Below are 27,890 nucleotides of genomic sequence, written 5' to 3'. Positions count from 1 at the left end.
ATTCAGTGATAAAGAGAGCAAAGGATAAAAGAAAACGTTCACTACAGTCTTTAGTAACATTTTTCCTTTGTCTCTGGCTGCTGCGCAACATCATCAACGTCATTGATTGTCAGTTGTCAGCCAGTGCCATTGATTACCATAGACACACAGCTCTTAGTTCAGAGATAGACTGCAGCTAGTCTATTGCAGCTAATACTTAAGGTTTAAAATCAGTATTGGTGGCCTAGTGGTTAATACAAATAAACGTACAACTGCAAACTGCTCAATCCATGGACTTTGAACATGGATTTACAGGTGGACCTGAGCCCCCGGGTCTTCCTGTAACATATGAATGGATTTTTTTTTTTTTGCGTATTCATAAGACACCCTCTTAATGGCCATGTTGAGAGCTCTTGCCCCAAATGCAAGATTTGATCTGAAATAGACAAAAGCCGACAGGTGCAGATGGTTTTCTTGAATTTGGAATTAGCTTTTCAAAGGCATCCTTTGTGCGCATGGCATTGTTTTACAAATAACCACGAGGCATGAAAACATTGGTACACTGGTGTGGTACTGTATAAATATTGATGCAAATTGTTACACTTTGTGTGTGTGTTTGCCACAGACAGCCATGTGGACGTGTGTGTGTTCCTATGTGCAACACGAGTTAGTGTGTGTGCGTGTGTGCCAACATGTGTTGATTTCCTGACTTGCTGATGGCTAATCTTTTGTGCGTCTGTCCCTTACTCTCTCTCCTTCTGGGTTTAGTTGCTATGGCGATTAGAGTGGGGGAGAGGTGGAGAGCCATGGAAAGGAATGAGAATATGTGTCTGGAAAGCCCATCAAGTCTGACTGAGAAACACTGTACCAGCACAGCTTTACATCTGCAGGTCAACACAGTGAGCCAGCTCAGCATGAGAGCCACACTTTATGCTTAGCCCAAATAAACAGTATGTCAGCTTGGATGCTAAAAACATGTGATGCCAATGTTTGAGGAGTTCAGTTCAGGCAGTTCAACCCCGGATCGTTTACGTATATACAGTAGCCTTGGCTACTTGCAGTTCAGAGAAGTGACCTTGTATACAGCCAGTGTGGAAAACAGCAAGAGCCCAGAGCCCAGAGCTGAGAGTACCAGAGCTGTCAGGCAGACTGGGGCCAGGAAGAGAGGCTCCACATCGCCACAGCCCAGCAGGCACCACAGCTCTGTCTCCAGCGCTCCTCGCAGGCCTCCTGACTGGCACTGCCACAGCTGCCATATGGAATCACAATCGCTTTTAATTTGCTCTGTGCTCTTTCTCTCGTGTGTGTGTGTGTGTGCGTGCGTGTGTGCGTGTGCCCAGATAATCATAGTGATGATCAACAGTACCTAGTGTGTGTGAGTGGGCATGTTGACTGCCTGCTGTTAAAGAGGCTGAAACAGTAGTGTTGATCATCACTATGATTATCTGGGCACACACACACACACACACACACACACACACACACACACACACACACACACACACCATCCCACATTTTCTTTACCAAATGCTGTCAAGGGTTCTCATTGTGAAACCTTTTTCAGATTGATAATACAAAATATAATCAATAAACAAATTATGATGTATTGTTGTAGTTTAAGATAAGACTTTTTTGATCACTGGAGGGAAATTCACAAGCTGCCCAGCTGTATATGAAGTTATCAGAATTAGCCCCACCTTTACAAGCTGCGATATTAAAGTGATGTACACATTAATGCATTAATAATTATAATCCAATAATATAATATACAAATCTGAAATGGTGTTTCTTTACATAGTAAAAGTACTTCTTGCACCGCTGCCAATCAGTGAAATACAGGGAGTGTTGAGTTGATCTGGAACCCCCTTGTAAAACCTGGCATTGTAAATATAAAGTGAAGTATGATTCAGTATCAATCATCTGTTGTACAGCCTCCTTGACAGGACATCTGTGTTAATAAATTAATGAATCCATGTCTCTGTCAGAGCACAATGAGCTACTTGATGAAGGCCTCAAGCTGAAACATCAGGCCGTTCCTCATCTGCTGCTTCTGAGAGAAAAAAACTGTACTGAAGGAGTTATAGAAGAATGAACACCTGTGTGTGATTTTCTCATCATTGTATACTTTGGCGGCGCAACATATCCAGATTCATAGTGACCTTTTAATGACTCCTTTTTGTTCCTGTTCCTCAAAACTCTGTTCTGACTATGAAAACATTGTTCTCTACAGTTAAATGAAGAGATCAGAGTTGAAAACAAAATCCAACCCAATTTTCAAACTATTCTGTGTTTGTGTTACGGACGGAAAAGCACAGAGTCGAAATTGTTTTAGACACACTCAGCAAGGTGGCGACTCTCAGAATCAGCAACTCTCACTTATTGCCATTCTGACAAGGACTGATTCTCAACCAGTGATCAATAATATTTACCCCAAGCACAGCACGGGAAAAAAGTTACGATTGTTGACATTAATAGGTAGCACTATACACTATAAATATTATACATTGAAAACCGTGTAACCAGTATTCAAAAGTATTAAGTATTCAGTAGTAATTAACTTTCAAAATTAGGTATTCAGTTGCTTATAAGATTCAAATCCTCCACATGAAAGGAACTTTCCAGTTCAAGTTAGGGAGATGGAGTTGTGGGTGGGTCTAATGACAGACACGTTGCGTTGCATTATGGGAAATGTTTTTTTAGATTGAGCCGCACTAAAGTCAGGATGTCTCACTCTCTGCTGCTTTGATTTTGACCATCCTTGATAGTTCAATGACAGTGCAATGCTAAATCGCTGGAATGCCCCTTTAATGAAATAAGCAAATCACGATTCATATCTCCGTATTCTCCTGTTGATCCCATGGTGCTCAGTTGTTAATATCACTGGGAGTGTATAGTGGACCATGCTGGAACCTTAATCTGCTGAATTTGACTCTTTCATTAAGGGAAATAAAGGCAGATGGTGCCAGGAACTTGGCAAGTCTCTCTCTGAATGGTTCTAGAGGAACGTCTGGAGTTTTCAGGCCCACTAACCTCAAACATGGTTCCAGCCTCACACTACCAGGAGCCTGCAGCAGCTGAGGAAAAACCAGTGTCTGTGTTGAGATCGCCACTGCCTACTCATGCTGATGCATCCTTTTTTTTGACGGAGTAAGATCCAATTCAGATACAAAGTAGGCGCTTGAGGAATGACTGAAACCTCGGTTGAGATGGTGGGAGCAATATCTCAACGGGAAGCAGCAGCAACTCTGGCGTAAATGCTCAACCTTCACCACTTGAAATGCATCGCTATACTCATGTTGACCTGATTTTGACAGTCAATGGCACTAGTGGTGGTTTAGATCCATCTATCATTTAGGGCCGTTTCATAAGCCCTCATCAGGAGAAGTGTCTGAATCACTCTTCCACATTGTCCCTTAGACAATGGGATTAATGCCAGCGTCATTTATTCAGGCCTGTGTTTCTGTCACTGGCATTGCTTTGATGCTTTACGCTGATGAAAAACATGCCACAGAGTTTGGCTGATGGCAGGAGACCGACCCTGATGGCTTGTTTGTGTGTCACTTGACTGAGTCTACCACGTATTTCCTTCTGTGCTCCTGGAATCACAGCAGTGTGTGTGTGTCTGCATAAACTAGGTCAGTAGGAGGACAGGAAATCTCTGTTCACTTGTCTGTCTGACTGCAATGTGTCTCTCCAAAAGTTCTTGCATTGCAAATACACTGACATATGACACAAAAACAATGACGACAAAAGTTGTGCTGTGGCATACGTGTCCATGTTTCTATGCATAGAAGTATATTTAAGAGGCAGCTTGTGCCCTAATCACCTTCCCTCCCTTCTTCTATTCAGCATCTCCTCCTCTACTCTCCCTCAAGGTTTTAGCTTCAATCTGTCTGGCATTTGTGCTCAACCTTCATTTACTGCTTACCTAAATCATGAATAATCCCTGCTCGCTTCCCATCAGCCCATCTCTTAGCCTCTCCCTCTTTCTGCTGCGTTCATATTCACTGGAAAGACGTGTCAGCTTGATAATTTCAGAGGATTTCTAAGGATGTGGGTTCAGTTGCTTAAGTCGTACTGTCAAAATCAGCACAAGAGAAAAGAAGAGAAGAGAAGAGAAGAGAAGAGAAGAGAGATATTCTAAGTTTTCTTCTTTGCCAGTTGGTTTTGCGAGCTTGTGCTGGTCTCAGCAGCTTTGGAGCATTGCATCAGAGGAGGTAGCTGCGTGTCCTGATCCCAGGGCAGGACCCAGCCAAAGTCTCAAAAACACTGCAGTGCAGAGAGGGGAAGAGAGGGTTAGAGTGTAAAAAAAGGGTGGCAGAGTAAAAAGAAAAAGGGAGGGACATGTTGTAGAGGAAAAAGAGTTGAGATGAAGAGGCAGGGTAGAGGGAGGACAGGAGAAAGAGAGGACAGCCAAGTGCCAGGATTTAAGAATCAGCGGCAGCATAAGCAAAGCACACATAAACCAGCCTGGGGCCAACAGGATGAAATATAATGAGAAAAAAAGTGAGAGAGACGGAGAGAGGAGACAAAAAGTCAGTCTTTTCGTTGAGAATCACAGCTGAGATTTTAAATGTTACACAGTGAAAAGCCTCAGTTCATCAGAGGACAGTTAGAGGGTTTCCGGTCATATGCTTCAGGTACTAAGTGCCTCATTGTCTCACCGGTCTTTCAGTCTGCACATCTGAATGCCTGAGTGCAGCCCAGGTCCTGCTAGTTGATGGGAAGAGTGTCCATTTCCTCTGAGTGGGTGAAATGTAATACACAAGTTGAACCTGGACTGAAGAGCATAAGATGGGGAGGTCAATGAAAGAGAGAGAGACAGAAAAGAGAAGATAAGCATGGTGTTGCGCTGAGAGTTGTTAGCGATGACGTGGACGGGTGCCTGTGTGTTTACCGCCACACTCTCAGACCCCCTGGGGTTGTGATCTGTGAGGTGCTGGCATTGACTGGTAGCTCTAAGAGTCTCTTAGACTCAGCTGGATGTTTGGTACTGTGGTGACCAGCAGGTCGCCTGCCTCTGATGTGCTGCTTGTTGTTTACTCTGACAGATAGATGACTCTGGAAGCTCGGTTCACAAGTGAACAGTCTGCTGCCACCCATCTGGACAGCTACCCTGGAAACAAATGTGCGTGTACCATTTGTGTGTTCGTGCAAGTGTGTGTGTCTCTCTGTATGTGCGTATGGGTGGAGTCCAGTGATGCCTAAATTGCCTATATGGTCCCAAGAGGGTGTAAGATTGACAGAAAGCTCCAGAGTGGAGCGGCTGTGAACAAGTTTGCTCCATTACAGCTGACGCTTTTAGCCTGATTTGTTGGCTCAGCAGCACTCACTTATCAACTGATCAATAAAAGGAAGTTGGACCAAACTTCTTCAGAGGGACTCAACATCATCCATCCACAAACACAAGGCTGCTTTGCCCGTGTGATTTGCCCTCATTTTCTCTCTAGTTTTCAGTTTCAAACACAAATTGCCAGGAAGTTGACCCTTTATTCAATCATAACCGACTTCATATCCATAATCCAAACCTTTGTGAACCTCACGAGAATATCGAATCAGATATTTTTCCCTTTCCACATGACTGGGCAAGCTTGTATGCAAGATGGATAATTCATTTGATCTGCAATTAAATTTGAAACAAACAGACATGGTTGACTGTAAACCACATGAAAAAATTAATCGGCAACTATTTCAATAATTGATGAATTGTTTAAGTCAATTTTCAAGCAAAAATGCCCTCTTTGACCATGTTCTGCTTTTCCTTGTCTTACATTATAGTGAAGTGAATATTTATGGGGGTTTAGACCCATGTCTGTCAAAACAAGACATTTGATGACATCACTTTAGCCTCTGGGATATTTTGATGGGCATTTGTCACAGTTTTATACCAAACAAGCACTCATTTAATCAAGAAAACAATCAGCAGATTAATTCATAATAAATAAGAAAATAATCATTAGTTGCATCCCTAAAATGATTAGACCAGACATGGAATCAAATAAAAGAAGTACACTGGACTGAGAGAATAAGATGATAGATAACCTTGCGTGTGATCTAATAAATAAACCATAGACTGCCTAAATCAGACTCTCTTGCCCTCTTAGGCAGTGAGTACTGTCAAACTTCACTGTTGTGAGTGAACAGCATCAAGAGAAGGTCTGGAACTACTTTGCATTAGAAACCCACTCGGCTCTAAAGTTTGATAGTGCAGCAACGTTTTGGGCGAACCTCCCACCTGGCCGCCGCTCAGCCTTTTCAGACAGTGAGTGGGCGACTGGTGAAAGCCCAGCATTAACTGATCACCACAGATCGGGCCGGCTTAATGCAGTCCTGTCGCCCCTGTGCCTTCAACAATTATCGCAAGCACATAAACAATAGTCAAGTTGCATTAACAAAATCAGCCTGGCATAATCTTTTCTTAGCAGCGCCATTATGGAGATGAATGTCACTGGGCACTATTAGCATGCAGCAAGACAGAGGGAGAGTGGGAAGGATTGTTTTTTTTTTTCTCCCAATTTCCTGTGTAGGTGCAAAATGGTATCAGTTCCTCTCATCTTGCGGAGGCATGTTGCTCCGAGGGGAAGCTCATCATCTCCCTTTGTGTTTTACAGTTTCCTTGCTGTTATGGATGTCCCTGTAATGGGTTTCATAACAACACATCAGATTAAGCTTTCAAGGGTCAACAGGGAAACCGACACATATACACAGTAGGGGAACTGCAGAGTTGCCATGGTGACAGTTGCAGATGTAACGATCTTCATTATAAAACCAGTATTTTATGTACACTCAGCACGTTGTAAATCTGTACATTTGACAGAGCCACTGTGTCATTCTGATGTATGGGGTTTCAAATCATGAAGCTGCACTGCTGTCTCCACTCACTTTTAATTGCTTCCAGGCACAGAGAGTGCGTCAGCCCCCCCCCCCCATTTTTTTGATAAGCTATCTCCGCTGATGTCTGGAGCTGGTTAGAAACAGAGTTACTTGCCTGTGTTTCTGCACCGTGACCCCTAAAACCCTGGCCTGACTGAACCTGAGCAGGGAACACTGGGAAACACAAACCTCTAGGCCTGGCCCTTGTTAGAGGTCAGAGAAGCTGGGGGTTGGGGTTATCACATGCGCTCAGCATCATTTTCACATCCTCTCTCTTCTCTCAGAGATGGTGTATGCTTTGCCTCAGGCTTTTTAACAGAACCAGCCATAAATACAATAGATTTGAGATGCTTCTTGATATCCGATTGTCTTCTACAACTAAGCCATTTCAAAAAGGGCAAAGGCTTGAACTCAGACTGCTTCTTTTTTATGTCGTCTTACTGTCTACGGACCCATCCAGTGTTTGTTCAAAGTTTCCGTCTATTCTCCGCAGGGTCTCCCATCTTTGTACCGCTCTCTGCTCCTTGTCTCTTTCCCTCTGTTCAACCCCCCACCCACCCATCCTGCCAGGCTCAGATCTCCTTACACTCTCCTGTCTTTCATGTGGATGGGGGTGGGAGTTACAGAGGAGAGGATGGAGAAATTGGGCACCCTGGGATCACACACACACACACACACACACACACACACACACACACACATACATGATGCCTGTAAAATGTATGGCGAGAAATGTCGGAGAAAGATTACTGAGGAAGTGTCAACTCTGTGGTGAAAATACACAAACAGACAAGTCAGAGTTTTTTTGTTAGCAGCAAAAATCCACAAACACACATTTGTGTGCATTGGCAGCGATGTGACATCATGAACGTGAGTTGTTTTGCTCTGTAGTTAGCCATTTCTCAGAGAAGGGGACATTTTTACACAGCTCGTTTTCATTGATCGATACAGCGGCTACTATTGTATTTCTGAGGGAAAGCAATTGAACGAATAAGGTGTGAAGACAAGCTCAAGTATGAACACTGAGAGGGATTGTGAATTTATTCTGCCTTTGCCTTTTGAAGACGGTACACTCACACAAAGTGGGCCATGCTGTCAGTGTGGCTCCTGTAGTCTGGGTCTGACTGCTGAGTGCAGTGATAAGATCTTCCTCTGTGGCTCACATAAGGAACGCTGAAATTAGGTCAGAGTTGCCTTCTTATAAACAAAAGCATAACAAATTCACAAACTCAATACAAACTTTTTGAAGTGTATTTTCTTTGAAACTAAAGGTGAGTCATTTAGTTCATCCATCAACTTTGTCACATTCAGATGGCAATTGTGAGATATTATTGTATTCAAGCAATAATAAACCATGGCAGGGAGTCTTCGCAGGAGAGAGTGTTTCTCCATCTGTAGGAGAGTGCTGATCAAAGGTCAAAGGTCAGGTCGAGGGCACGAAGATGGATGGGAGGCCAGACTGAGCTGCGTTTGCACACAACAGATAAAACACTCCAGACACACAGCACAGAGAGCTATCTCAGGACTGAGGAAGGCAGGAGGAAGGGCGGTAGGGCTGGGGGGATGAGGCAGGATGGGAATGGAGGACGAGACAGAAAAAACAAACAGTCCCAAAGCAAAGATCTTCCCTTCTACAAAGGATTAAAGTGGATGTCCGGTCCCAGCTCACCCCCCAAGCCTACTTCCCATGTCCTCCTGACATCACAGTGCAGCAGCCGGCCTTCAACTGGTCTGGAGCATTTTTCACATTAAACGTCGGCCATCCTGACCTCTGCTGTCAGAGTGTGCGCTGGTCATGTGACTGGATGCACAGCTCAAATATAAAAACCACGGTCTGCTTGACATAAGCAGAACAGTGCGTCTTTTGCACAGCTGTGTTTGAAGAGGAAGGCTATTCATATATCCACTCTTTGTTTTATTTCTCTCTTTACCTCTTCTCTCTTGGTGTTGACGTGTCTCCTCCCTCCATCACCTCTCACTGACCAGCACCACTGCCCTCATTTAATAGTCGGTCAGGAGTTCTATTGCCTTAAACAAAGTGCTCTTTTTGCAGTGTTGTTTTTGTCCATAGATTCATTGATTCATTGACTGTTGAGGTCTGGACCTGGAGAGTCAGGGTTTAGTCTGCCCTTTGACCCATTAAAACCTTATTTATCAGTTGACCTCCACGTTATTGCCCTCTCAGACACTCAATGTTTTACCGATCACCTTCTGCTCTCTTTCTCTCCTCGTCTCTTCTCTCCAGACTCATACTCGGCAGCAGGCAGCGAGGGCAGCATCTCCACCTCTGTGGCGTCGCTGCCTCCGCAGGCATCAGGCAGCTCGGCCCCCAGCTCCCCGGGCTCCAGGCGCTCTGTGAGCACCCTGAAGAAGTGGCTCACAAACCCTGTCCGCAAACTCAGTGCCGGGGCCACAGCCAAAGGGGAGCGTCAGGTCCGCAAACTTGAGGGAAAGCCTCCACCTCTTTCGTCCCACAGCCACAGCCAGGATCTGGGCAGCCCCCCGAGGCTCGACGAGACTCTCACCATCCTGCCTGTCACCCACAGAGAACTGGTGAGCTGTGGTGGAAGAAGTACTCAGAACTTTTACTTAAGTAAAAGGAGCAATACCACAGTGTAAAAGTCCTACATTCAACATCTTGCTTAAGTAAAGGTACAAAATAAATTGAAAGTACCAAAGTAAAAGTGTTCATTATCCAGAATGGCCCATTTCAGAACATTATATATTATATTAATGGATTAAATTAGTGATGCATTAATGTGTAACCATCACTAATGTTGCATCTGATTTCAACGACTTAGGTAGCTGAATCCATAATAATACATCATCATTTATTAGTTGATTTCTATTTCGTATTAATAATGTGAATCTGCAAAGTAACTATAAATAAATGTAGTGGAGTAAAAAGTACAATATTGGCTTCCAAAATGTTGTGGAGCAGAAGTATAAAGTAGCATTAAAATGGAAATACTTAAATTAAGTACAAGTGCTACAAAATTGTACTCAAGTACAGTACTTGAATAAATGTACTTAGTTACATTCCACCACTGCTGGTGAGAAGTTGCAATGAGGATGTATCTTTTTCTTTCTGGGTCACAGCAACTAATCAAACAAAGCTTTGCATTCTGGCTTCAAGTTCTTCAAGTTCCTTTTTACACATTTGAGATGAAACACCTCATAAGTAAACTCATTAACTGGAATTATCTTATCGTCTTATCGCAAGGCCTTCTCATGAACTGGTTCTGAAGTAAACATGCAAAGCTTCAATCTTATATAAATACAAACTAAAGCCAACATCCTGACTGAGGCTTGTTTACAGTAGGTAGCTCAAGATTAGCAGCGGAGACACAGGTCTGATGTGGAGTCGTTCCACGGAGGACTAAGTATCATGGCAGGTGGCGATGTTGTTATATAACAGCAGCCCGCGGGAGCTCATGCCGCCATGTTCTGTGATTCATGTGCTCTCTTTTGCTGTTGTGCAGCTGCCTGTGTGTCTGTGCACGTCTCTGTGTGCCCGAATGCACCAGCATGCTGCAGACATTTTGCATCATGTTTATATTGTGTTATTCTGACATGTGGATGTGTGTGTGTCTGTCTGTGTGTGTTCCAGGAGTGGAAAGATGGCCTTGCGAGCCCTGAGGACTTGTCACCTGCTACACTACAGTCCCCTAGCTACATAACTGACTCGCTGATTGGCTGCACGTCCCTGCCAAACACCCAGGTCTGTCTACTGTAAAACTAACACTACATAACCTGTAGTATCTGTTATTTCTGTCACATAGAAATAACATCAAGCAGAAACTATGTTTCTGGCTTAAATACAAGTATTAATTTTTCACTGGATGCCAGGAAATTTGAGTGCACCCTTCTGTTTTAAAGAATCAATAGTTGCCTAGGATTGACAATCAGGGCTAAAACCACTTATGGTTAATTTTAGCTGACAGTTTACTGTAGACAGTCTCTGAGAGGAGTAGCAGTAATGTTCTCAGCGAGGACCCAGCCTGGCAGGGAGGTGACATCAGTACTGTTTGTCTCCATGGCCCTCCAGCCAGATCTGGAAATGACTAACTCCTCTGCTGCTGGCGGAGCTCAACTATCAAGCAAAAACAAACACACAGATGCACACAGGAGCGCGCACACACATGTGAGGGAGTCTAAATGAATACAAGGCTCGCTCTCTCTCTCTCAGGGCAGATCGATGCACTAGGGGACCAGAGGGCAGAGTTTGACAGCGACCTGTGTGATGCATGACTCACATTCAACATGTTACAAAGAGGACATGCCTGGAGATAAATAGAAAATAGCACGAAACGCCAGATGTGATGAAAGATGACTCCACTTCTGTGAAGTGACAAAGAACGCTATGTGCGCACATACACTTTCATTTCTCCATCAAACACTCGGAGTCTGTTGCTCGGAGGCAAAGGAACGTCTCCAGTCGTTTTTTGCTGTGGGATGGAAGCATGGCAGAAAATGGGATTTGCTAGAGCAGCACTAATATTGCATAAATCAGCAGTGCCTGAGCCCCATCGATATACACTAAAACAATAATGATATCTGAGCATATGAGCATTTGTGAAGTGTCTCCTGTTGATGAATCAACACCACTTAGATCCTAATTTTGGTCTCAACAACACATCAAGAGCCATTAATACGATTACATCAGAGGGATGAGGTCAGTGCTTTGGTGTTTTTTCTGCCAATCTTTGGAGAGAGAGAGAGAGAGAGAGAGAGAGAGAGGTAGAAAGATTAAATTATGTAGGTCAGTCATCTCCGAGCTGTGGTTTCAGCCTCCACCTTCAACGGCCACATGTCCAGAGTTATATGCTTTGTTGTTGCCCCCCCCCCCTTTTTTCTCACCGTTGTCTCTAATCTCACAACCACAGCAGAACATAGTTTTTATTGTTTCTTGGTTAGTGGAAAGTTCTGGTGCTTGTATGTTTGCTGCTAAACAAGATGTGGTGTAACCCCAAGGAAGCCAGAACTACAGATCACACCATTTATTAATTTGCTTTTCCCAAGGAACAGTGTGTTCAGTCTATCATCTCGACACACAGATAAAAAACAAACAAACTTAGGAATAGTTTCCCCATGAAGCAGGCAAAGAGAACAAGTGGTGCTGTTATTGTGAGGATCTCTTCAAAGCCACACTGGCAACAATGCTGTTAAATTGCAGTTTTCAGCACTTGAGAGTGTAACTGTGCTACTCCTTGGCACAGAACCACACCTTTTGATTTGTGCTTGCATGTCTAAGGATTGATGGGCCCTTTGAATGGTCTGCTCCATCCCATTAAAAAATAAGAAACTGCTGATGCCTACGCTGGAAATGTAAAAACTCATCAACTCAATTCATGATCACATTTAAAGCATAAAGAGTGGCGTTTCTTCACATGAAAATCTCTTTAATATCACTTTAATACTTTAATGTGTTTCAACAGTAAATGGTTTGTAAATTTTTTTACATTTTGTTTTAATATCAAGAAAATTCTTCTTCTTTGATTGTTAGGCTTAAGAGTTTTTGACTAATACACTTTTTCAGATGTTGAGAAAAAAGTAATTAGTTATAACACCGTCACAACTTGATTTGAAGATCCTACACAAAAGCATGATTTCAGCTTTTACTAAAACTGTTGTCAGTTTTTTTTCGTGGGCTTCTGAGTAGAAAAACAAAACTTGCAACAGAGGGAGATGAGGGGAATTTTTCCTGTGGGCTTTGCCACAGCACATCTGGAAGTGATCAGGGAGTCAGGGAGACCTGTCAGCCAGGCTGGAGCACTCGTAACGGGGCAAGATGAGCTGGGGGAGCGAGGGTCTTTATGGAGCCTCTCTGTCTCTCCCTACACCCCTGTCTCTGGCTTTGTGTATTTCATTCTTTTTTTTCTCTCTCACACACACATCGCTGTGACAGAAAAGAAAGCTCACAACTTGTAGACGCCAACAAGTTTATCATGGAGACGACAGGTGAACAAGTTGAACCAGGCCAGAGGAGAAAAGGAGAAAGTTCTGTCCCTTTTTTCCATTTGCTTATGTGTCTATCTATCCAATCTATCTATTTATTTCTCCATCAGGCAGCCGCCTGCCAGGGGAGTCTGAGGGATTAGGCATGTGTCTGCAGTGTGTGTGTTGGTTTGTGTATGTGTTTAAGGTGGGGAGGTTCTGCTTGACTAGGACAATGGAACATGGGGATTTAGGTGAAGACAGACGGCTGCCCCTATAAGTTTACACAGTCAGGAAAGAGTGAATGGCCTTAAAAGAAACAGCTGAACAACATGGCTAAAAATAGAGGGAAGAACTTTGTAAGTAGATACAATAGTATCTGTGAGTAAGTGTGCTTATTGTGAGGGGGAAATAGGTTACACAAACACGAGAGTCGTGTGCAGATGTGAAACGCATCTATTGAGTTAGCAGTGATTTTATTCTTTGCAGGCTTTGTTGTGGTTTGCACAATGACTCTATATTTGCACCAGGACCCCCACAGGAAGTGATATCAATTCCAGGAAAAAGCATGAAAAGGAGGTCATGTATATAACACATGAACACAATCGATTAGATCAGAGTAACCTTGGCTTTATCTGGCGTGCATTTCTATTTGCAGCCAATAAGGCAGTACTAGAAAAAAGATACTGTGTGATGTATTTACATATGGGTTTCAACTCTCAGGTGTCAAAACAAGAAAATATAAATCAGAAATGTAATGCCATTGCCGGCGGGCGTGCAGTAATTGTATTCCTCTTCCTCCATCAAGAACCTTCACAGCTTTATTTCTACAGCTCTGGAGCCTGTTGCTCCCTCTAACTCTTTGTCTTTATCTTTTCATCTCTTTCTCCCCATCTATCTGTGGCTGACGTACACAGCACGGATCATTAACGGTGACTATCTGAATCTGAATCTACTTATCATTCAATCTCTGCTCCTTATGTCTCTCTCACTCCCCCTGGTCACCTTGGCAACCTGCATCATTATCTTCTCTCTCCGGCTCTTTATCTCTTTGCTTACTTTATTCCTGGCATGATCCACATTGCTGGCGCTGGATCTTTGATAAACCGTTTCTCTGAATGTCTGTCTGTCTGTGTCCTCAGGACACTCAGTCCACCAGTGTTCTGCCGGATGACAGCGGCTCTGTCTTGATGGACGACACCTCCAGCCAATGGTCAGCTGCGGCTGACACTGAGGAGGAGAGGAGGAGTGCCTTAGAGAAAAGCATGTATGTGTTTTATCAAAGTAAAGATCTAAACACGTAATTTAGCTCCAATTATAATCTTCGTGACAGCTCTATGCTGCCACATATTCTGATATGTTATGCACACATATGTTATGGCTCAAACAACATTATATATCTCCATCTTATCATGGTAATAATGACAATTTTAACACACTGATGTTCAGAAGATAATGCCAATCGTGTTCACCATCCTAGTTTAGCATGTTAGCGTACTAATATTTGTTAATTAGCACTAAACACAAAGTATGGCTGAGGCTGCTGGGAATGTGATGTAGCAGACAGTTAGTCATAAAATGATCATTGAACTGAAATTTTGACCTCATGGTGGCGCTAGATGAAATATCAGTCCAGTAAACCATCCAATATTCGTCAAGATATTTCAGTCTAGACCAAAGTCATGGACCAACTGACTGAACCACTGACATTGCCTTTCCTAGAGCCATGCTTCTAGCATGGCAAAAAAAAACCCAAACAAATATTTTTTCTTGAAATTACTGCCTGTTCCAAGAAAGATTAGGCCTCTTTAAGTGTCTAACGATAGAGGGTGTCATATGCTGTACAGATTGAAAAGCCCCCTGAAGGAAATCTGTGATTTGTGATGTTGGGCTATGGAAAAGAAATTGACTTGACTTTAACAGAAGACATTATAACATGTCACTGTGGGAAAAGCACAACTGTGAGTAATAAAATTAGTGATGGCTGAATTCCATTTTGCTGCCTCAGTTTCAGGGTATTCCTGGTATTGTACATTGCTGGTTCACTGTCACAATGTCATGGCTTACTTGGACACTTCAATAGAATAGAGCCATTAATGGAGCCATTAATGTGATTACTGGTGCTTTTCCTACTATGAAAAGACAAATGTCTGCTGAGAAAAAGGCCTATAGGGCAGGTCGCTACACTAAAATAGAGAAAAGTAAAACTTGGGTAATGCTTTGTTTTACTTAGTTAAATTTCCTACAAACTATGTAACAGCTCAATTGTTGTATGTTACTACTGCCGCTCTCTCTGGAGTTTACAACTGCATTTCACGGTCTTCATCAGCCATTATCTCGGTCATGTGATGACAATTGAGCCATGTCTATGACAACAGAGAAAAATTTGCTGCCTGATGAAGACTGTGAGATGCAGTTGAAAATGCAGGAAAAAGCCAGTCAGTGGACATTGAGTTCCAGCTGATCTGCTGTGGGCTGACTAAAAGACTCTGTCGGTTACGCTAATAAAGTAGATTTATTTAATTGGAAGTGTAGCAGTAGAACACGGTCTCTGTTTTCCCTGTAACTAGTATCAAATCACATAGAGTCCATTCCAGGAAATGTCCTGTGAAATTACCATTTGGTGTCATGTCCTTTCTGGTAAATTATTGGGAAACTGGGACTCATTAAATAAAGTGTTACCAAGATTTTTGCAGTGTGCTAAACAAATTCGGTAGCATAACTCCAACACTAATCCTCCCTCATTTGTATCTTTACAGGTATGTACTGAAGGAGCTTATTGAGACAGAGAAGCACTACGTGGTGGACCTGGGGCTCATAGTGGAGGTAAACCTCACAGTCTGCCAGAACACACACACACACACACACACACACACATACACAAACACAAACACACACACACTCTGCACTGAAAGAGAAGAGGGAACTTAGTCATCCACCCAGTCTGTCAGAGAGAGAGCTCTAAATCCTTATCATCACAATTCCTCTACTTTCCTCCACACTTTGGTCTGCTTCCATCCCACCGTCTCCAGTCTTAAGCAGATTTTGTGAATTATTAGCTTGAAGAGTATTATGTTGAAAGGCGATCCATCTCCCGGTGCCTTAAATAGCTGCAGATATTTTGGTTCAGAGAAGAATTCTTGCCATCTGAAAGTTAATAAAAGCTCAATAATGGCTGATCTGGGATTGTTGCAGTGTGTTATAACCACCCAGCTATATTTACCAGTGTTATTCAGAGCCAGGTGTGGGGGGTTTTGTAGGTGTGAACAGGCATCAGCAGCTCTGTCATATCCTTGCAGGGCTACATGGGCACAATGAACTCCAAAGGTATACCGGAGGACATGAAGGGAAAAGACAAGATTGTTTTTGGGAACATTCATCAAATATTTGACTGGCATAAAGAGTAAGTGCCTGATTTTTTTTTTAAATACATTTGATTACCAACAGGTGGAAAATTGTCTGTTTGCTCCAGTTGCATTCAAAGCTAAAGACAAACAGAGATTTGCAGAGTATTGTGTTTGTGGCTGAGTGGAGGACAAAGGAACAATAGGTCAGGAGACAAATCTGACCCTCCGTTTTGGGGATGATTGTGCTTGTGTGTGTGTGTGTGTGTGTGTGTGTGTGTGTGTATTTTTTTTTCTCTGTAGCTACTTCCTGGGAGAGCTGGAGAAGTGTTTGGCAGAGCCAGAGAGACTGGCTCAGCTCTTCATTAAACATGTGAGTATGACTACCGTGTAGGCACACACACACACACACACACACACACACACACACACACACACACACACAGATGTACGTCAGTGGAAGTGTCTGGATCTGCTTCCTTGTGCTGTTTGGCGTGAGGGTAAATAGAGCTAAGAAAACATGCAGAGCTCCTGTTTATCCTATACCGTACCTCTCTCCTGCTCCCTCAGCTGCCAGTGTCTCTCCTTCCACTTTCCTGTTACTGATATGTCTCAGTCCAGGCTGTGTTTTTACAACACTGCACACGGCAACAACACTCAATACACACGAACGACACACTGGCCAATTTCCAGTCTGGGCTGGACTGGTCAGGAAACACCAGGGAAAAAAAACAGCCAGAAAACGCAACAAGAATAAGACGAGAAATAACAAACCCTCAGCTCAGGCTCTTTGATATGAGGGCTTTTTTCCACCCAAAATGGCGACCCTTTCCCTACATATCTCGGCTAAAAAATGAAGCAAAGCGATGCACATAAGACTGAGATTCACTGTTAAGTATATTGTTCTTAGAATAGAATAATGCCTGAGCTTGTGAAGGTCACAGGGCTTATACAGGGAGCAAAATTAGATCTATGTATATTGGTTAAGTGGTGGCACATGCAGACTGGGTAGACATGATGGGTAATTTGACCAACTTGGCTTTTCTTCTTCGTCTGAAGATGATTAGGTTAAATGTCTGTCTCTCTTTTGCTATATTCGCTCTCTCTCTGTTTGTAGCTCTTTAAACAATCCAATAAGGCCCAGCCCACTGGATAATCAACTTAAAAAGCCTGTGGGGGGAATAAAGAAACTTGTAACTAAATCTAAGCGTGGTGTCAAACTGTGAAAACAAACAGACTGGGAACGTGGCCTTAATGAAAAGCAGAGAGCCCAAATCTGCTTTTAACAAGAGCTGCGTCGCCAATATGCAACATGTGTGCTCGCTCACACACATGCAACATATAAACACATGTAAACATGGAGCCACGCTGGTATACTGAATGCTGGTAGACAGATACACTCCTCGCACGGTACACTCCCTCATATTTCACATGCAGCTGTCTTCTGCAGCATGACATAATGTCCACATTCAGGTGGAGCAGCTCGCTGGTCTCTAGGTTACAGAGCCACACAGCCTGTTGCTAGGTACAGTCTTATATCGGCAGGCTCTAAAAGGGTCTGGTTACACTGAGTGTAACCTGGGTAAATTATACATAACCTGATGCTCATCTACATGTAACTCCATTATAGCTTTCAGGACTGCCACATCTGCACTGCCAATTAGTCACAGAGGAGTAGGCGCTAACTGGACAGGGTCAGCTTCAAAGGGCCTGCACCCCGAGGCAAATCATTATTGCACTGCTACCAAAAGCAACCAGAGACGCTGCATCGATTGTTGTTGCTCACTTTCAGTAGCATTTTTATTTATTTACAGCGCAATTAAAGACACATTTATCTCACAATGAGGCTTATGTTAAAGTTTTGAAGTATTTTTCACTTTGTGGCTAATTTGTATCGAAGGTTCAACTGAATGATTTTGTAATAAGATGTTTGTTTGTTTGTAATGCAGGAGAGGCGTCTGCATATGTATGTTGTATACTGTCAGAACAAGCCCAAGTCGGAACACATTGTCTCAGAGTACATCGAGACCTACTTTGAGGTGAGTACCTCAACCAATACTTAGTCTATGTTTAATCTATAAAATGACAGAAAAAAGTGAAAAATGTCCATCAAAGGTTTGTAGAGTCAGGTGACTGATTGCAGTCCAAAACCCAAAATATTCCATTTTCAAAGATGAAATCTTTAAAATGAGATCTGCAAATAACCACATATGAGAAGCTGCATCCAGCAAATTAATAAATGACGTTAAAGATTATGTTTTTAATTTTCTGTCATTTGACTTATTGATTCAGTACAAACACTTGCATACCCATAATACACTGGTCACCTGCCGCTCGGGCCTGTAGTTAATAAGCCCTTTAGTATGCATGAATGTCTAACTAATACTATATATTATACATGGCCATGTGGGAGTCTTTTCAGCTTCCATTTATTATTCAGATTATAATCAGTGCCTTTTCATTGACAGTAAACACAAGACAAACAGATAAACAGTATAATCCCTGCGATATATTGTCTCAGAGGGATTATATTGGCCATTAGCTGCCGTGTTTTGTGCTGTGGCTGTCATGTTGACTGGTGTCGTGTTGTTGTGTCCGTCTCCGTTGTCAGGAGTTGCGGCAGCAGCTGGGCCACAGGCTGCAGCTCAACGACCTGCTCATCAAACCTGTCCAGAGGATCATGAAGTACCAGCTGCTGCTCAAGGTGAAAAGCAGAGCACTGTATACACACACACACACACACACACACACACAGACACGCACATACTGGTGTTCACTGTGCAGCTGTCTGACACACAGCAGGGCCAGTCACCGGGTTGTAAACATTCAAGCACGCACACAAACACACACACACACACCCCTCTGTGGAGAAACACTGACGTCACACCGGCCGTATTGTCAGTTCAGGCTACTTTCCAGCCAGAGAGGAAGAGGCAAATTGCATAATTAGACTCCATTCTTGCCATAGGATTTACACAATCATACGTAAAAGTCTTTGAAGAGGATCATAAAATGACATCCTTGGTATAAAACTTTGTCTAAATATAAAACTTTGCCCTTTGGCATTCAAATGAAAGGTGGGTTCAACACCCATAAATACTCCTCCAGATGTCCTCACCTTACTCTGAGCAGTAAACCTGGAAATCTCTGGTGACCATGCTGTGTTTATTTGAGCAGGACTTCCTGAAGTATTACACCAAAGCTGGGATGGACACGGAGGAGTTGGAGGTGGGTGTCCTGATGCGTAAAAAATAAGGTTTAAAGTGTGTGCAAAGCCGTGCTTTTTATTAGTGCTCTTGATAACAGCCTCACTTTTGTCTTTTAAACAGAAAGCAGTGGAAGTGATGTGCTTTGTGCCAAAACGTTGCAATGACATGATGAATGTCGGCAGACTACAAGGCTTCGAGGTACGTCTCAGGAATTTAGACCATCCTTCTCAGTCTTCAAAACATTTCTCATGCCAGCTATTCAGCCCATGAAAACCACACCGTAACCACTTCCTCGGTTTGTTGTGTTTATCTTCGCTGTGGTACCAGGGGAAGATCACAGCCCAGGGCAAACTGCTCCAGCAAGACACCTTCACCACTACCGAGCAGGACAGTGGCTTCCTGTCCCGGGCCAAGGAAAGACGGCTCTTCCTGTTTGAGCAGCTGGTCATCTTCAGCGAGCCAATCGACAGGAAGAAAGGTTTCTCACTCCCTGGATACATCTTTAAGAGCAGCATCAAGGTGAGTCCCTGCTGAGCCTTGGTGAACTCAGATCAGCTCCACAGGATGTTTTAGCAAAATGAAATACCAAAAAATGAGAAAGTACATTTTACTCCCAGGTTATGAGTTACGCAACAGATCCACACTAATTCTTGCCTAAATCATCCTGCCTTACATAACCCCACAGCAGGGAGTTTTTAGAGGCTTGCATGTGTTAGTGAAGTATTTAACAAGCAACTCAGCAGGATGAACTCTTCACAGATGCTAGTCAGATGTGATATGTTCCAGGTGAGCTGCCTGGGGGTGGAGCCCAGCGTGGATGGCGATGATGCCCGCTTTGTGCTGACATCACGCAACCCTGACGGGAGTGTGGTGCGCTTCCAGCTGCAGGCCTCCTCCCCTGAGATCGGCAGGGCCTGGGTCAATGATGTCGTTCAGATCTTGGAGTCCCAGCGCAACTTCCTCAATGGTAAGTCCCAGCTGAGCTCTGAAGAGCCGATCCATGAATCATGTTTCTGCTTAGCATATTTTCCATTTATTGACTTTGTTGTCAGCTCACATGCATCGTAAGCAGTTGAGTTGAGATTAGTCTTTTTTTTTGACGGTGTAGTCTCGTTCTATGGAAGCCCTTTCCTGCCAAAACAAAAGAAGTTAGGAGTCAAACATAAAACATAGTAATGGTTAATCAACATTCTAAGTAAAATACTAAGTCAAAGTTTTGATTTTGGATCTCATATTTTGACAAGGTATATCAACATTTTACATTGCATGAGTAGTTTTATCATTCCTAATTTTCTTTTTTTTCTGGTGAATAAGGCCTTCTATACTCTTCTTCAGACCTATTTTATTTAGCTTTCTGACAGGTATCATTTACTATATAGCATTTATAAGCAGTATATACACATTTAATGAAAGGTTTATAACACACTATAATGTAGTTGTAAGCAGATATATGTGTCATGTGGACAGGCTGGTGTATTAACAGATAATGAATAACAATATAGTAAAATAGTTGTAATAATATAAATTATATCATCTTAACATGAGAAGTTATAATTGTTGACAAATACGGTACATTAATAAACCTAAATGTCATTATCTGCTTACAGCTACATTACAGTATGTTATAAATAAATCATAAATCATAAATGCTAAATAGGGGATTACTGTGTGTTACTGACAAAACAAATGCTGAATCGACATGATACAATGCTTTGTAAAACATTCAGAATCAGCTGTAGAGCTTTATAAGAACTGTCTCTGTTCCTCTGTGTCTTTCAGCCTTACAGTCGCCTATCGAGTACCAGCGGCGAGAGAGCAAGTCTAATAGCCTGGGCCGCTGCATGAGGCCCCCTCTGTCGGCTGCCAGTGCCCTTCGGCCTCACTCCTCCGCCTCTATTGACCGGCATAAGCTGCCCTCCCTTCACTCTCACAACACCTCCCTGCCCACGCTCTACCTGCCCAGCCAAGGCCACTGCCAAGGACCCAGCGAGACATACTCACTGCGGGACGTAGGTTTCTTTAGCTGTCTCTTTCTCTGCCCTACATGCATCAACACTGTCCTGCAGTAACTCAAACACGGTATTTATCTTTATGAGACACCTAAGATGCTGCCAGGCCTGCTTATGTCTTAAGCTTTTTTGTCTGCAGGACTGGACTGTCTCACAAATGGAATAATAAAAACAGCAAATGGCTTTATGTGCATGCACTACAGTGTTAGTGAGTGACCTCCCTGTTGTTTATATCTACAGCCTACTGTGGTCCAGCCGTGCCCTGTTGACTCCCACACTGTTTCTCCGTCACATGTCCAACTGGGCTTCACTGATCAGCCAAACTGTCAAGCTGTGTCGAATGGGCTGTACACACCCACCACACAAAGTGCACAGGTACTGTATATTCATGCATTTAGAGACAAAGCCATCTATATGCAGGCCTCTGTGTCATTATTTTGCACATAGCTGAACATTGTGCTCCTGCGTTTGTCTAGCAGTCATTATTCAACACCAGCATTGGGGAAATGAATGACAAAACAAGCCACAGGAAGCTAACCACTGGGGAAATAATGGGCCATTGTACGACGTCTAACAATAATTCCAATGTGCTCATTAATGTTAATTAAAAGATGAAAGACTTTAGTAAATGGTAACCATTTATTTAGACACACACACAGTGAGGGGATTTGTTGAGTCATAAGAAGAGTTATTTCTCCCCCTATTGGATGAAAAAGGAATCAATAAAAGCTAGGATACAAAATGGATTACAATGTTAGCTGCACTTGTTTCAGTTAGTTGATCACAAAGAAGGGACGTTCCCACATCTCAGTGTTTTACACAAATTATAACATTTTACAAAATTTCCAGCCTGCCATCTGGCCAGTCAACAATGGGAGCATCCTGTTGCTGGGCTTTACATTACCATTAGTAACCCTCTGTCATCACCATGTGGACAGGCCAGCAGTTGTTGTTCTCCACCTCTCTCTTTCTGTCTGTTTACACAGACTGGATAGGCTTGGTACAAAACAAACAGGAAGCAGGCTGAGCCAGACGAGGAAATCAGAGAGAGATGCCTATCAAAGGCAGATAATAGTTTCCCATACTTGTGCTGGGCTGAATAGATGGAACTTGGGACAATACACTTTGAGACTGAGGCTGTAAATGAAACATTTGCTGATATACACATTTTCCAATGTTTGGTAGGGTGTATTATTCTTGTTTAGTATACAAGTGTCGATACAGTTTTATTAGTAGATTAGTAGATAGGAGAATACAGTACATGTATATAGCTGTTATAGCTGTTCCCTCTTTCCCCAGCAGAGAGCAGGAGAGGGCTGCCGAAGGGGTCAGGCTGCCGATGCTGGGAGCCAGGCTCTGTTGTCGGGCCCCTCAGCTGGACGACGCCCCAGCAACCTGGCTCAGCTAGCCGAGGATGACCTATGAACTCTGATACTATCTGTCTCCTGGGTCAGGAAGACAGCAGCTAACGCCACAGCTGTGGAGACAAGAAGACTTGTCTACTGTCTCTTATATGCCAGGCTGGACCCTTTCCTGGTTCAGTCGTGATTTCTGGAGGATAATGAAAGAACCTGAAGGAACATGTGAAGGAATTATGGGCTGCAACTATAAAATGACTTTGCTCCTGTTTTTAAGGGAGCCATTCAGTGGGAGGTGGCTAGCCTTGGCCACCTTGAGTGTACATGAACAGCACCCAGAGGGATGTTACTGGGCTCAGAGTGAAAACACTCAATGGACACTCAGTGTTATGACGACTTCTGGTTTTCACCTTTTTTGAGAGCTTGTATACCATAATCTTCTCTCTTTCAAAGGGCAAGGGGAATTTGTTTGAAGAAGAAATATCCATTCCTAAATGGGGCGGTCACTGGAGTTACGTGTGTGCCTGAATGTATGTTTATGCAACGATGTGTGGATGTGTTTGAGTACATGAGAGTGTGCAAGGAGTGGCAGTGGCTCCTCTTGTACTCTCTGGTTATTTTTTTTCTGATGCCCCATTGTGAAGATAAGTACAGCTATATTAATACATTACAATTTTGTCATTCCCCTGCTGACAACTGAGTTTGCTGTTTATGTCGACAAGAATGGGAAAGGCAGAACATTTGATGTGAACATGCCACAAGGACTTTTACTCATTCGAATTTCACCTGAAAGTGAAGAACTTTCTTTCTTGCCACAGTGTCGAGGGCTCCTGTGTGCTCTCTTATTCTGTTTGACAGGCCCTTGTTTGATCTGGACAAAAAAGGCATGAGGGAGCCCCCTGGAGGTTCTCTGTGGGTATGACGTCACTTCAAGAATACTTTGTGCTCTTTGGGCAACTCCAGAGGAGTTGCTAGATACAGTAGGTGCATTCAAAAGGGACTGCTGTGCTGACCCAAAGTGTTGCATGCAACATCTCCTTGGTTTCCAGGCCGAAGTGGGGTGCTTGTGGTTTTGGGGACACAAGTCCTTAAATGTGCATTGGTTTAAACTGATATAAATTGTTTTATTAGTCCACTGTTGTCATGTCAAGGCTGTGCACCATTTCTATAATCTCTGTTAGCTTTTGCCCTCATGGACTAAATACTGTACAGTGCATACCATGAAGGCAATCATACATTTCCACTCGTAAGATGAAGAATGACCCAGGTATGCCAAAAAATGTTACTGTTCCAGTTGGTTAAAATGAAGGATAATATGTTGCTGGATGAACAGAGTGGTGCTGATGAATCTGCATGCTCCCTCTTCCTCGGACAACAGTGCCAAAAACAGCAGCTCACCACTCAAACGTTTCATGCTCTTACTCCATAGTTCAGTTTGCCACTTCTCTTACTAAACAATCGTAGATATCAGGAGAGTGGAGTAGATGAAGGGGGCTATCCTGTCAATATCAGGTCAGTTCTTCTTTGTGGCCAGTAGAGGTCCCCACAAGGCTTACACTTCCAAGTTTAGTTGGATCATACAGCTGCACCAAAGATCAATAGGCCTCATATTTCAGTGCTCACAATGAAGCAAAAGCTGCTCAATAATCTGTCTGAAAAACATCTAAAACAAATTACACAAAATAAACTGAAAGGTGAGACATTAGGTGAGTGGAACCATCTCACTGAATCCATCCGCAGTTAATGTGAACTGGCATGTTTTCATGGGAGTTACTGATCTGGCCGTTTTGCATTAACACAATAGAAATACCACTACAGACAACCAAATGCAAGGACAAACAAACCAAGAGAGGGTTGGTTAATGCCATGTTTGACTGAGTAGAAACTGTTGTATCATATCAAATAAAAAAGTCTCTTTTTGAAACTGAGTGCAGTGTTTGTGTTTCTCTTCATAATCTCTCTTGACTGGCTTGATTAAAAACACTATTATTTTAATGTCTACAGAAACTTATCTCTTCTGTCCTGTGGATTTTTTTAATACAGTAACTATTGCTGTCATCCTTACGTATTCTCACAGTGTGCTCATTTCTTATTAATTTAGTAGTAGTGCAAGTATTATTTTTGCTACAGACCCCTCGGAGGTCCTTGGACCTCACTTTTGGGAACCTCTGATAAAAAACAAAGGCAAAGTATTATGCTTGCTTCAGCATCCCCCTTGGAGAAAGTTCAAACAGGATTAAAAACAAAGAGAAGAAACCCCTGGATGAGCAGACATCTGGTTGGCTGGCCTCTGAATAAAGGCCCATTCTGGGCAGTAAAGCAGGGTCGATCGTAACACGGCTGTGATATATGGAGGCTGGGGACGGAGGGGGGGTGGAGGGGTATTAACTTTCACAAGGGTGCAAAATCAAAGGGAGTTCCTGTCACCACTGAGGGGGTCTCAACAACAGGGGTCCCATTCACAGGGAATTCCTCTCCAGTGCCCTCTGTTGCATCTGTTGACTCAATCTTCTCCATTGAGAGAAAGAAAACACTCATTAAAAGCCACATGACTGTGAACTTGATTGCAGCAGGCGAGACAAACAGCCCCATCAATGGATTGAGTATTTACTTTGAGGTGTGAAAATCTTTGAACAGCCCACCATGTTAGGTCTTCTTTTAGGAGCTTCTTCCTTCACACCAACAGCACAATGAGCTGCATTTGTATTCTGAAGGCAATCGAATTATCATTTAAATAAAATGTTAGATCTTTAGGAGCTCTGGGGCATCAGAAATTCACACGTTTATTGAATGAGCTAAGAAGGCTAAAACCATTGACTCTCACTGTCAGTCCACGGATATTTACTTCACAATCAGTCGTCGAGATGTAAGAAAAGAACATTATTAGAACCAGTAAGATTGTTTCAGCAAGGACAATGTTTATTAAAATTTACATGCGGCCATAACCCCAATAAAATTGTTCATGATATTTATACATAATTTACAAAGAACTTTTTAATTTTTAAAACATTGCTAATATGGAGCAATGGTGCTTCACATTGCTGCTTAAGAGCAGATGAAGATAAATCTTTAGATCAAAGACTCACATTTCAAACAAGATCCCTACCTTGAAGCAGACAAACTGGGAAATGTTTTGGAATAAAAATCTAATTATCCACTGCAACAGAAGCATTTTTCCATTCTGAACCTGTTTTCGAGAGCAGAAATTATAATTATTTTTTTACAGCTACCTCTGGCTGTTCTAAGGCATACATTTATTTTGAACATGATAAAATGGACAACATATTCAGGTAAACCTTGTGGAATTTTGCTCATGTCTGCCACGTCCTTCACATGGATTAAATATGTACAAAATGAACTCAGGAAGATTTTGACCTTCACATCGGTTGAAATTTAAACAAATCTTAAATTGTTGAATGATTTTGTTGATGTTGGCATCTTGAAAAGTACACTGAATTCAGCAAAACTCTCACAATATCACTGAAAAAGGCTTCAAGTGTTCTTTGAAGGTGTCTTGCCTCAAACAGCACACAATTACTTCCATCGAAAATGGTCTCTAAATGTATTTTTATGGTACTACTTGAAGTCAAAAGTAGCGCTTTGACAAGAGAAGATGTTCGGGGAGCTTGATGCTTACCCTCTAGTGCAAACCTATGGCAGTAAGTGTCAGTCACGCACAGTCTGTTCACTGTTGATTATTATTTTTGAATGATGGACCACAAAGATTACTCTCTCTTGATATTGGTGAGCAGAGGGTCCGTGCTCTGTGAAGGCTGCCCAGACCGGCTCTTCCTGGTCTGGTGGGTCTTGACGTGTTTGGAGAGGTGGTCACTCCTCATGAACCTCTTGCCACACTGCTGGCACCCAAAGCGCTTCTCCCCGGTGTGTGTGCGGAGGTGCCGCTGTAGCTCGTCCGAACGGGTGAAGCTTTTACCGCAGAAGAGCCAGTTACAGATGAAGGGCCTCTCCCCGGCATGCCAGCGCAGATGTGCCTTGAGGTGAGAGGTTTTCTTGTACACTTTGCCACACTCTGGGATGTGGCAGATGTGCAGTCTCTTCTTTCCGAACTCTAACCCACCTCCATTTGCCTGGCAGTTGGGGCACTTGCAGCGGCGGCAGCGCCGTGTGGAGCTCAGCAGGCCCTTGGAGGTGCCCTGGAGAAGAGCAGCTATCTGGGGCTGGTGGCCCAAAACCAGCTGTCTTCCCAGAGAGAAGGGATGGTTGGAAGGGGTGGCGTTGGTTTGGGGGAGGCTCCACCATTGCTGCCCTTCCTCCACATGGCCTCCAGGCAGGTGATGCCTGGCCGAGGAGTTCTGGAGGAAGCTGGGGAAGTTTTGTCCCACACTGTTGTGCTGAGGATAATAGGGGCCGTTGGCCTGTGGCTGCGAGGTCAGCACTTTGACAGGGGAGAGTTCGAAGGAGTAGGAAGAGGGAGGTTCAGCCGGAGGGGTGAGAGGCAGCTCATGGTGGTGGTGATGATGGGGGTGATGATGATGGTGACCCAGGCCAGACTGCATGTGTCCGGGGAACTGCACCTTGGGCACAGTGAAGGTCATCTGGTGGGTGCTGAGGGCTGTGCTGGGAGCCATGTCGTTGCTCCAGAGCTGAAACATTCCTGATGTGGAACTGACGGTGCCCTCGTAGGGGAACTGGGAGCCTTCTGAGCCCGTGGTGCCTCCCACCTGCCAGGCCTGGCTACAGGTGGTGGCCAGGAAGGAGAGGGCGTTGGGTGCTCCCTCTGGAGACGAGCTGGGCGTCCGGTCCTGTGTGGTGATAAACAAACATCAGACTACATGGCCAACTTTGAAGACAACGCAAAGTTATAAATCCTTATTTATATCTAAGTTTTAACATAGCATTTGCTTAAATTACAATCATTAAACATTCAGAAATTGCCACATTATGTAATCTAGTTTAAATGATCAATTTTTAAACAATTAATTATTCTTTAATAATTCTTTGATAGTCCTTATTTGTATATTTTTTCTGCTTTTTTTCAGTTTGAAAAATATCTTACCACAAAAACAAGTTTCATTTTTTTCATTGGTGGCGTTCAACACCACAAAAGCAGCTAATATATCCGCGTGCATTGCGTCAAAAAAAAACCCAGATGATAATACAACAAACCTGTAAAAAGGTGTGCAAAAAGTTGTCAGTCCTTTGTATCGCCAGCGCAGCCAT

General features: G+C 43.2%; 2 protein-coding genes across 2 annotated transcripts in view; one reads left to right on the top strand and one right to left on the bottom strand.

Moving 5' to 3' along the window:
- Positions 1 to 24,637, top strand: part of arhgef25a (Rho guanine nucleotide exchange factor (GEF) 25a) — a 43,018-nt gene extending 18,381 nt beyond the window's left edge. Inside the window, exons 3-17 of the mRNA XM_070910396.1 lie at positions 9,098 to 9,405; positions 10,463 to 10,573; positions 13,932 to 14,056; positions 15,549 to 15,615; positions 16,089 to 16,192; positions 16,437 to 16,506; positions 18,083 to 18,172; positions 18,745 to 18,837; positions 19,311 to 19,361; positions 19,463 to 19,540; positions 19,670 to 19,861; positions 20,129 to 20,309; positions 21,122 to 21,351; positions 21,592 to 21,726; positions 22,651 to 24,637. Of these exons, the coding sequence (XP_070766497.1) occupies positions 9,098 to 9,405; positions 10,463 to 10,573; positions 13,932 to 14,056; positions 15,549 to 15,615; positions 16,089 to 16,192; positions 16,437 to 16,506; positions 18,083 to 18,172; positions 18,745 to 18,837; positions 19,311 to 19,361; positions 19,463 to 19,540; positions 19,670 to 19,861; positions 20,129 to 20,309; positions 21,122 to 21,351; positions 21,592 to 21,726; positions 22,651 to 22,776 (1,961 nt within the window). The 3' untranslated portion in view covers positions 22,777 to 24,637. The remainder of the gene's footprint in view (positions 1 to 9,097; positions 9,406 to 10,462; positions 10,574 to 13,931; positions 14,057 to 15,548; positions 15,616 to 16,088; positions 16,193 to 16,436; positions 16,507 to 18,082; positions 18,173 to 18,744; positions 18,838 to 19,310; positions 19,362 to 19,462; positions 19,541 to 19,669; positions 19,862 to 20,128; positions 20,310 to 21,121; positions 21,352 to 21,591; positions 21,727 to 22,650) is intronic.
- A 1,797-nt stretch (positions 24,638 to 26,434) lies between these two features.
- On the bottom strand, positions 26,435 to 27,890 carry sp5l (Sp5 transcription factor-like). The gene is made up of 2 exons (XM_070911068.1): positions 27,837 to 27,890; positions 26,435 to 27,472 (listed from the first exon to the last, which is right to left on the bottom strand). Exons 1-2 carry the CDS (start codon positions 27,888 to 27,890, stop codon positions 26,435 to 26,437), a joined length of 1,092 nt encoding a protein of 363 aa, XP_070767169.1.

The sequence above is a fragment of the Enoplosus armatus genome, chromosome 8 (genome assembly GCF_043641665.1).
Source record: "Enoplosus armatus isolate fEnoArm2 chromosome 8, fEnoArm2.hap1, whole genome shotgun sequence".
Classification (NCBI taxonomy): domain Eukaryota; kingdom Metazoa; phylum Chordata; class Actinopteri; order Centrarchiformes; family Enoplosidae; genus Enoplosus; species Enoplosus armatus.
This window is presented reverse-complemented; position numbering and strand designations above follow the sequence as displayed.

Bases quoted from the DNA above. Each gene is read 5' to 3' on its own strand.
- sp5l (XM_070911068.1), bottom strand. From the start codon at position 27,890: ATGGCTGCGCTGGCGATACAAAGGACTGACAACTTTTTGCACACCTTT. The intron at 27,473-27,836 runs GTTTGTTGTATT...ATCACCACACAG, and splicing joins TTTTGCACACCTTTTTACAG to GACCGGACGCCCAGCTCGTC.